Source organism: Capsicum annuum, chromosome 4, assembly GCF_002878395.1.
Source record: "Capsicum annuum cultivar UCD-10X-F1 chromosome 4, UCD10Xv1.1, whole genome shotgun sequence".
Classification (NCBI taxonomy): domain Eukaryota; kingdom Viridiplantae; phylum Streptophyta; class Magnoliopsida; order Solanales; family Solanaceae; genus Capsicum; species Capsicum annuum.
This window is the reverse complement of record NC_061114.1, coordinates 98,982,268-98,992,572: the sequence shown is the minus strand read 5'-3', so window position 1 is coordinate 98,992,572 and position 10,305 is coordinate 98,982,268. Positions and strand designations below refer to the sequence as shown.

General features: G+C 30.1%; 1 protein-coding gene across 1 annotated transcript; it reads left to right on the top strand.

Annotated features, from left to right (window-relative positions):
• Positions 1–1,229: 1,229 nt before the first annotated feature.
• Positions 1,230–1,568, top strand: LOC107868855. The gene has a single exon (XM_016715476.1). It carries the CDS (start codon positions 1,230–1,232, stop codon positions 1,566–1,568), a length of 339 nt encoding a protein of 112 aa, XP_016570962.1.
• The last annotated feature ends 8,737 nt before the right edge of the window (positions 1,569–10,305 follow it).

Here is a 10,305-nt window from a genome sequence, read left to right as displayed (position 1 = left end):
CTTCTTGAAACCTCCAGAAGAGGTTCAGGTACCTGAAAATAATAATGTGATGAGATCTCAATAAGTTATGTCGTAATGTGAACTGATACAAATGATATATTATCGACAATATCTTTAGTACAATAGCACGCAATATTGTATAATATTATGAGGATCTGAATTCTACGTTTATTTAAGCATGCCGACATAGAAATAATTATCAAGTGAAATATGCTTCTTGGTAAGCACAAGGTTTATTTGGCCTGCATTCCTAACGCTAGAAGATGTCATGTATTTAATATTGAATGGTTCACTTGATAATGAAATTTAGATGAGAATCCCAAAAGGATTAAAGATGCCTGAAGCATAAAGTTCAAAGTCTCAAGAATTATATTTAATCAAATTATAAAGATCATTATACAATTTAAAATAATCAGGGCGTATGCGGTATAATCACCTTAGTGACTACTTGATGAACTAAAGTTACATAAATGATGTCATTTGTCCTTATATTTTCACTAAGAAAATGACATTAGAATATATTATACTCGTTGTTTATGTGGATGACATAAATCTCATTGGAACTTCAGAAGAGGTCCAAAAGGCAATTGAATATCTAAAGAAAGAATTCGAAATGAAAGATCTTGGAAAGAAAAAGTTTTGTCTTGGTAGCAGACGAGATCTTCATCCACCAATCTACCTATACTGAGAGTGTCTTGAAACAATTTTACTTGGACAAAGCACATTTATTAAATAATCTAATGATCGTTCGATCACTTGAAGTGAGTAAAAATTCATTCCAACATTTAGAAGAGGGTGAAGAGATTTTTGGTCCTGAAGTGCCATATCTCAATGCTATTTGGTCCTGAAGTTTCATATCTCAATGCTATTGGTATACTTATGTATTTTGCTAATAGCGTAAGGCTTCATATAGCGCATTTTGTTAATTTTCTAGTCAAGTATTGCTTTTTTTCATGTAGATATTGAAACAAAGGTAAGCATATATTGCAATATCTAAAGGGGCCTATTGATATGAGTCTATTTTATACTATTAAATCTAGTCCAGATCTTGTTGGTCATGCAGATGGATGTTATTTATCTGATCCACATAAAGCACAATCTCAAAAAGGCTATGTGTTTACATGCGGAGGTACTGCGATATCATGGCAATTAACAAAGCAGTCCATAATTGCTATTTCTTCTAACCATGATAAGATAATAGCGATTCACAAAGTAAGTAGAGAATGCATATGACTGAGATCAGTAGTACATCCATCAAAGATAAATGTGGCCTGAAGCTCGATATCAAGGTGCCCACGTTCATATTTGAAGACAATGCAGCATGCATAGCTCAATCAAAAGGAGGCTTTATAAAGGAAGATAGAATGAAGCACATCTCTCCAAAGTTCTTCTTCACACATGATCTCCAGAAGAATGGTGCTATTGATGTACAACAAATCCGTTCAAGTGGCAATCTAGTAGATTTGTTCACCAAGTCTTTTCCAACTTTAACTTTTGAGAAGATGGTATACAAGATTGAAACGCGAAGGCCGAATCAATTGAATTGGGATCTTCATCAGGGGGAGTAAGAATACGTGCTGTACTCTTTTTTCCTTAACCAAGGTTTTTATCCCATTGGGTTTTTCCTGATAAGGTTTTTAATGAGGCAACACTCAAATGCATATTCATTAAATCTTTCTTTACATGGACATCCAAGGGGGAGTGTTATGGAATATTATCGACATCCATGTGTCCATTGTGGAGGCCATATGGTATCTCCTTAGTTTGGCTTATGCCAACTAAGGCTCCACCTCTTAAAATAAGACTTATCCATATATTGGCTATAAAAGCCATGTTATTATGTAGAAAAATAAAAGGTGTGAAAGATTAATATATCAACACTCTCCCCTGTTTCTATATACTTTGAGTTACATTTTACTTTAATTTTATATCACGAATATTGAAGTTCAAATAATATTAATTTCTTCTATCAATAAGAGTATATACTAGTGGTATCAGTATTCATTATTGAAATGAGCAAGTTTTTTTCAGATACTAATGAGTGGTGTAGCTCAGTATCAGCCCATATCGTACACAACGTTAATAGTGAAAATAGACAGAGGACCCAATAGCAATAGTGATGACCCTTTTATAAGCAAATTCAATCAACATACAACGTCATAGCCCGACATTGACACTAAGTTAAAAGTGAGGATGAAGATCATGACAACAATCTAGTAGATTTCTAGCATCTAACATATGATGGCATTACCCAAATTGCATTACACCAATATACGAAGTGCTCCCAAATTGCTTGAAAACTATACAATGAATAAAAAGATGATTCACTGACTTGTTCGAGTATCTCTTCACAAAGATAACATCTGTTGCTTGACATGAAACTTCTTATTTTCAAATCTTCTTCACATGGTTCCTATATTTTAGTGCGATTAACTTTTTATGATTGTGGTGTCCGGCCCAACTTGCGTATATCTCAATTAATTCCATGGGATGCCTTTCACCTCCCACTAGCAATAGGTACTAGGTAATTATCTCCACCAAGTAACTCCATCCACCTAGGCTAGAACAAATAAGGGGAAATCAACTAGTATTCGTCTCTTTTGGGAATTAAACCTGATACCTCATGATACTCACCAAACTCCATTGAATTTCAGCAGTACAATTTCAATTAGCACAATAAATTTTTACCTTCTACATCCTTATTAATCTACACAATTTTGTAGGGGAGTGCGGATATCTGATGTATGAAATAGATTAATTAGGTATCTAGTGAATCTATTTTTCTTTGTGCGTGGATATTTCTTAAATTTTGTTTCAATATCTTTTAATGATTTACTTTTTTCGTAAGATATATTCATTAATTTGTTTGGTTAAGCTAATTTACAAATTTACGTAAAGACTAAAAAATCTATATAATGATTCTAACCAATATCTTGTCTTCCGTTGATGTTGTCGTATCTGCTATATCTCCATTATTGCTTCTTATCTTATCTTTCCAGCTGACATTTTGTCTTCTTTTATTCTAGATGTATTCTAGAATAATGTTATCTTCTCCATTACATCTTGAAAATTGGTGATCTGGATATTTGTGTCTGATTATTTAACAATATCTTGTCAGTAGTCCATCTGAAATAAATTCTTTTTTAATTGCTCTTGCGGTAGATTGTTTTTCTGGGTTAAGCAATGTCATTATCCATTGTCTGACATCTTCCATATCTGCTTGTCGTAGCTCTTTTGAATTAGAGTAAATCATTTGATGATTTCATACGTCAGATATCCACACCCCTTCCTAATTAATCTATTTCATACGTCAGATATCCGCACCCAAAGATAGATCATCTAGATTATCTTAAAGTTTTAATCTTATATATACTTGGCTAGAACAGTTATACGAAGAAATTTACCTCTGATACCATTTGTAGGGGGTGCGGATATCTGACGTATGAAATAGATTAATTAGGTATCTAGTGAATCGACTTATATATTTTGAATAATTACTAATTAAAGATTCTTTAATTTTTCTAAAAGCTTCTCTATTTTTAAATGGTCTTCTCATAATTAATTTAATAATTTATAGGTAAATTCTGATGATAACTCTAACATATATCTCAGAATTACACAAGTTATTCACCACCTACAAAAGGATAACGAAAGGAAATCTATTTTACATAAAATGTTATACTGCACCAGCAGAGATACTATATGACGAAATAAAACCAGTTATACAAGTTGTAAAAATAGGACAAATACATGGAAAATAAAGATATAAAATATATAGAATTGCTTAGTAAAAATATGCAAGAACTACTAAGACTAAAACAAACAACTACAAAATATTATAATAAAACCAATTTTAAAAGATAGATCATCTAGATTATCTTAAAGTTTTAATCTTATATATACTTAAAGATATAGAAATAATAGATATTAAGAAAATAATATTAGAAAAAGTAATAGACTATGAAATTGAAACCATAACTTGGCTAGAACAGTTATACGAAGAAATTTACCCAAAAGGATATTATACAGATTAAGAGATGTTAGAATATATTAGAAAAACTAGAGAAAATCAAGATAATCTAAATAATGAAATTAATTATAGAAACCGAATTAGGAAAATACCTGTGTATTATCTGTTCGTATAATAAATTTGTTATACACAATATATGGCGCAAATGCCAACAAACATTTATATAATGAACATAATTCTTTCCTATTTATTTCCCATTTTATTTCTGTCTCATTGAATGTACCTGAGTAGTATCTACAATGGTGTTCTATTTTTTCTGCTTCATATCGATATTTAAGTACTCCTCCATAACTATATTCACTAGCATCTGCTTCTACTATGTATATAAATTTTCTATTTTCATATGGAAATTGTAATTTTGGTAATTCTTTACAAAGTAATTTTATTTTTTGAACTTGTTTTTTATCTTCTTCATTATAGTTATATTCTACATCTTTTTTTAATTTTTTCTGTAGTGGTTTTAAAGTTTCTGCTAATTTTGGAATATATTCTCTTACTTGGTTTACTAATCCTAAAAATGATTGTAATTTCTTTTTTGTATCCAATTCTTCTTTCGAATTTATTATTTTTTGTACTATATGTTGTTGCATTTTACTCCACTTTTATCTATTTGTATTCCTAAAAATTCTATCTGGTTTTTTATAATTTCAGCTTTCTTTTTGCTTAGACTTATTCCCGATTTTTCTATTATATCTGTAAACTGTTCTAATAATTTTAAATGTTCTTCTTTAGTTTTTGTATATAATAATATATCATCTATGTATACTATACAATTAGATAATTGTTTAAAATAACTATCCATAAAATGTTGATATCTACCTGGTGCATTTTTATATCCAAATGGTAATACGTTCCATTCATAAAATCCTTGTGGTACCGTAAATGCGGTTAATTCTTTAGATTCTTCTTCTAACTTTAGATGATAAAATCCTGATTTACAATCGAATTTGCTAAAATAATTATATCCTTGTATTTGCCTTATTTTTAATATCTTATTTGGTATTGGATAATTATATGTTATAGTTTTTGCATTTAAATTTCTGTAGTCAATAACCATCCTACTTTTTCCTCTTTTTTGTTCACTATGTTTATTTACTATAAATGCTGGACTATTATGTTTACTATTACTTTTTTGTATATATTGTTTTTTCTAATAATTCATCTATATGCATTTTAAATTCTTTTAAATCGTCAAAATTATATGTTAATGGTTTTTGGGTTATTATGCTATTTTTATCTATTAATTCAATTTTTATAGTAGTTTTATGTTTTCCCCATCCTTTTAATGGATCTTCACTATATAATTGTTCTAATTTTTTCTTAATTATTTCTATCTTATTTATTGAAAAGATAGTTATTTCTGTTTTATTTATCGAAAATACTACTAGTTCTATTGTATCTTCAGTATTTTTTTATATTTTCTAACTTTTGTGTAATTTTTTCACTTCCTTTTATCCAATCAGTTTGTTTTCTTATTTTATTATTAACTCTTTTTGCTCTTACTTTCTGTTTACATGGTGTTGTAAACCACCAGTCTGTTCTAGTTATTATATGTGGGTATAATTTATCTAAGAACGACATTCCTAAAAGTATATCTTTTGATGTTAGTTCATAATTATAAATTTCTTCTATTGTTAAGGCTCTTCTTAAGAATAATTTCTCTTTGTTATATGTTAAGGTTAATTGTGTATGTTCTATATTATATGGTTTTACTTGTTCTAACCATTTTATTCCTAATATTATATCTGCTTTTTGCATTTCTTCCTTTATTTCAAATTCTATTTTTATTTTTCTAACTCCTATTATTATTTCTTTTTCTGCTATAGTTTTACTATTTATTAAACTTCTTGGTAGGTCTGGGCACATATCATTATCAGTCTTTATTTCTTCATTTTTCACTAGATATTTTGCTATATAATTTTCTTCTTGTCCTGTATTCAAAAGTATTAGATATTCTTTTTCATTTATTTTTCTTGTTATGTAATATTGGTTTAAATTACTTATTGAATTTGTTTCATAACTTGTTCTTTTTGACGAGCTTGATGATTCTGGTTTTTCATCAGCTATTCTTTTCATTGTACTTATTCTATCATTTACTATTTCTAAATTTTCTTTTATATCTATGTCTCAATAGCTTTAATCATTATAATCTATTGTTTTTACAATTTGTTCGAATGAGCTTTCTATTCGTATTTTGTTAATCTTATTTTTTCCTGTTATTCTATGTTTTGTTGTTAATACATATAGATTTTTGCATCTTGCTGTAAATATTTTACTTCCTGGGGTTAATTCTATTCCTGATATTTTCCAATATAATACGAGTAATTTATCTATATTTTTATATGTTATTGCTACTGAATAATTTGCACTTATTATAAATTTAAATTTTTGATATATTAGATTTCCTTCTACTGCAGTTATTATGCTTTTTTCTATAGGTTTTATAATTCTATCATCTGCTAAATATAATTCTATTGGTGTATCTATTCCTTCTCTAAAACATGCTTTTATTAATATCTCTGTACCTCCAAGGTGTACATATTTTATTGGATCTCCTTTACTTTTTTATATCATTTATCTCTTTATTAATTATTCTTTTTGTTACTAGTGGTATACTAGCTTTGCCTTTTGTATATCTGCAGTCTATTACATGTTCTTTTTGGCATACTACATAATATTCGTCCTTTTCCCTAGTAAATATATTTTTTATTGTTGGTATTTTAAATATTTTTTCTACATTTAAATCTAAGTCTTTTCCTTTTATTTCATCAAATATGTTACTGTCAAATATTATTTTTTGTTCAGTTCCTTCATCATTTAAATATTCTTCCTTTGTTATTATTTTTATATCTTCTTCAGTCATTTGATTAATCTATTTCACTATCTATTTCATTATCTGTTTCGTTTTCTGAAATTTCATATATACTATCTTCACTTTCTAATTCATAATCTATATAATCTATCTGCATATATTCTGTATTATCTATTTTTATTTCTGATATTTGTTTATTTTTCGAATTTTTAGGTAATTTACAATCTCTAGCTAAATGGCCTATCTTTCCACAATTATAACAAGTACATTCTTTTATAGATTTCTTCTTTCTATATGGTCTTTTGTATTTATAATTTTTTACATAATATCTTTTTCTCAGTTGCTTATATTTATATTTTGATTTTTTATATTTCTTAAATTTCTTATGTCTTTTTCTTTCCAAATTGGGGTGCTATTTTATTTTTGCAACATGCTAAATTTCTTATTAATGTTTTTTCCATTTTTAATTCTTCTCTATATTTTTCACATAAGTTTCTATACCATTGTTGTAAAAATTTTATTCTTGCTCCTAACATATCTACTATTTTTGCTTCTTCCCAACTTTTTATTATTTTTGAACTAAATGGCTCGGGTAATTTATTAAAATATAATTTTCTTATCTCTTTACTTTCTTCTATATTATATGCTCCTTTATAATAATATTCTTTAAATGCGCAAGTATATTCATCAATATAACACATATTACATATTGCTAAATATAACATGCGCAAGTATATTCATCAATATAACACATTACATATAACACATATTAATAGTTTAAACTCTCATGTTCATGCCCCTTGTCCCTATCCTAGTATCCCCTCTATATACATAAATATTGTGCATGTGGTTTTGGAAATGACATTATTTTATCCTTTTTCCCTAAGTTACATGCTAATGCTCGCCCCACTGGACACTACATCATTTTATGATATAGGTTTGGAGGATTTTTCTATTGCTCCCCAATTATTTCATTGTTCTTTATTATTGCTCTTAGTACTTTTTGGATTCTATTTGTCATAGTTGGGGACATGTTCCAACTTAGTTGGTATTCTTGGTTTAGAGGCTTTCATTGACAGAATTATAGTATCGCTGGTGTCTTAGTTTGACTCTTTACGTTTTCTTTTGGTATCATTTATCTATCATTGGTTTGGTTGGCTTCCACTTTTTATATTTATGTGCTCTTGAGGTAAGGTTAAGGGGGCTTGTATACAGTCCATGGAGGTAATGATATTACCTGTCATGGAAAGGCCCGTGTTTGAATCATGATAAGCTTGGTATCAGAGCATGGTCTAGGGTCAGTGGGTGTCCACAAAGTCGTGTCGACTAGAGTCCCTTTTATAGGTGTGTAGCGCGCCATACTTATAAGGGGAGGCTACAAGGCAATTAGAAATATTTGATCTCTAGCATATTTACATGTTTGAGCACCTATATTTACCCATAATAGGACTTGTTCGATGAGCTAAAATGTGCATTTTTATTGTGTTTTGATGTGTAATTGTATGATGTAGCTAATTGACGTGATTAGTGATATAGGGTAAGTTTCTAGCAAAGTTGGATGTATGATATAAAGCAAGTGATGATTGATGATGTGGAATTGATTGTATTGATTTGATAAGACACTTTCAGTGAAGTTAGAAAGCATGAATGGAATGCTGAAGCAAGTAGTAAAGCAACTAGCTTAACAAAATTTTTGCCTTAGTCACATATTTTGATGACAATTCCAGTGAGGGGTCACGATATTCTTATGGTGCGACCCCTAGTCAAGTCAAGCACATATCACGGAGCGACCCTCAGTCTAGTCAAGCACCTGTCATGGCACGAACCTCAGTCAGGTCACACACGCATCGCAGTGCGACCCTGGTTCCCTACTAGGAAAAATGATCCTAATTATAAAGGGAACACTTGAGCATAATTGAAAACACTTCTGAAAACACTCTATATTTATCTTAGGGTTCTTTGAACTTCACTATTCCAAAATTACTTTGTGGTATGCTTAATTACTCATTTTGGATATTGAATTCAAACATGAGTGGCTAAACCTCCTTGTTCTGGGGTTGAGGCCAAAGACATGAGTACACTATGATATTCTTTATCGTAGTTTACTGTGGATTATTTTATGGTTGTTCTTAATCTCTTATGCTTACTATTTTAATGAACGGACACTATTAGAATAAACCTATATTTCTATGTTAATCCAGGGGAAGAATCATAGAATATATCGAACAGATTAAGGAGAAAAGTTCTCATCCTTTTATAAAATAAGGGATTTGAATTAGCATCTAGGATAGGAATATACCTAGGATCCTTGTTTGGTTCACTTACAGGAAGATAGCTTTATGAATTTAAATAGATTATTGCATTCTCGCTCAACGATATAGTTGCAATGTCTAGTTAGGAAAAGGTTAGAGGTCGGGAGACCATGATCTTACTATAAACCCTGCGAATCAATAACCTGATGGTCAACTAAACTATGATAGGAATTGAGATTTGTAAGATTATCAAAAGGTGTCTGAACCCTGGATCTCTCTCTATTATTGATTACAACCTTGCTTACATTGCTTTCGTCACATTCTATTATTTATTTATTAATTATACTTTAACTCAAAACTTCTTAATCATCTCAATACTTTACAACACTTAATACCTCCTTGTCTAAAACTAAAGTTCATTAAATTGCTTATTGCATAGTACTCGTGGGTACAATATCTGATTGTCTAAGTCACTATATTACTTGTACGATTATGTACACTTGCGTGTGCATTTGAACGCAACAAGTTTTTTGCATCATTGCCGGGGACTAAAATAATTAGTAATTTACTAAATTTGTAAGTTTAAGTGTTAACGACGTGATTTTAGTGGTTGACTTTTTGCAAGACTAGCTGAATACAGGATTGGTGAGAGATAAAGAGTTGGTAGAGCCTTATTCAAAATGAGAACTGGTATTGCAACAGAGGTAAAGAGCTCAATATCCAATCCAGTAGGTTCAAATGGCTGAACACAGAGATCCTAATCTTGTTGATCCAAACGATCCAGTTGATCCAAATATCGAACGTGTTCCAGCTCCAGTTATTCCAACTGCTCCTGCTAAAGCAGCTACTAGATCAGTTCGTGAGGTGGAAATACCACTCACGAACCATGCTACTAACAATATTCCTAAGTTCGATCCAGGTGGTCAATTTGAGTTGAAGCAAACTATGGTACGGTTGCTAAATTCGGTTGGGCAATTTGCTAGATTTTCACATGAAGACCCACACAATACATATGGACCTTCCTAGAAATAAATGATACCTACATTCCTGCAGGGGCAAATACTGATTATGTCAGACTGACTCTCATCCCCTTTTCTTTGATTGAGGAAGCAAAGAGGTGGTTACATGCTGAATTACCTCTCTCTATTACTTCTCAGGAAGATCTAACTCGCAAGTTCCTTATTCGATTCTTTCCATCAGGGAAGACTATA

Bases quoted from the DNA above. Each gene is read 5' to 3' on its own strand.
- LOC107868855 (XM_016715476.1), top strand. From the start codon at position 1,230: ATGACTGAGATCAGTAGTACATCCATCAAAGATAAATGTGGCCTGAAG.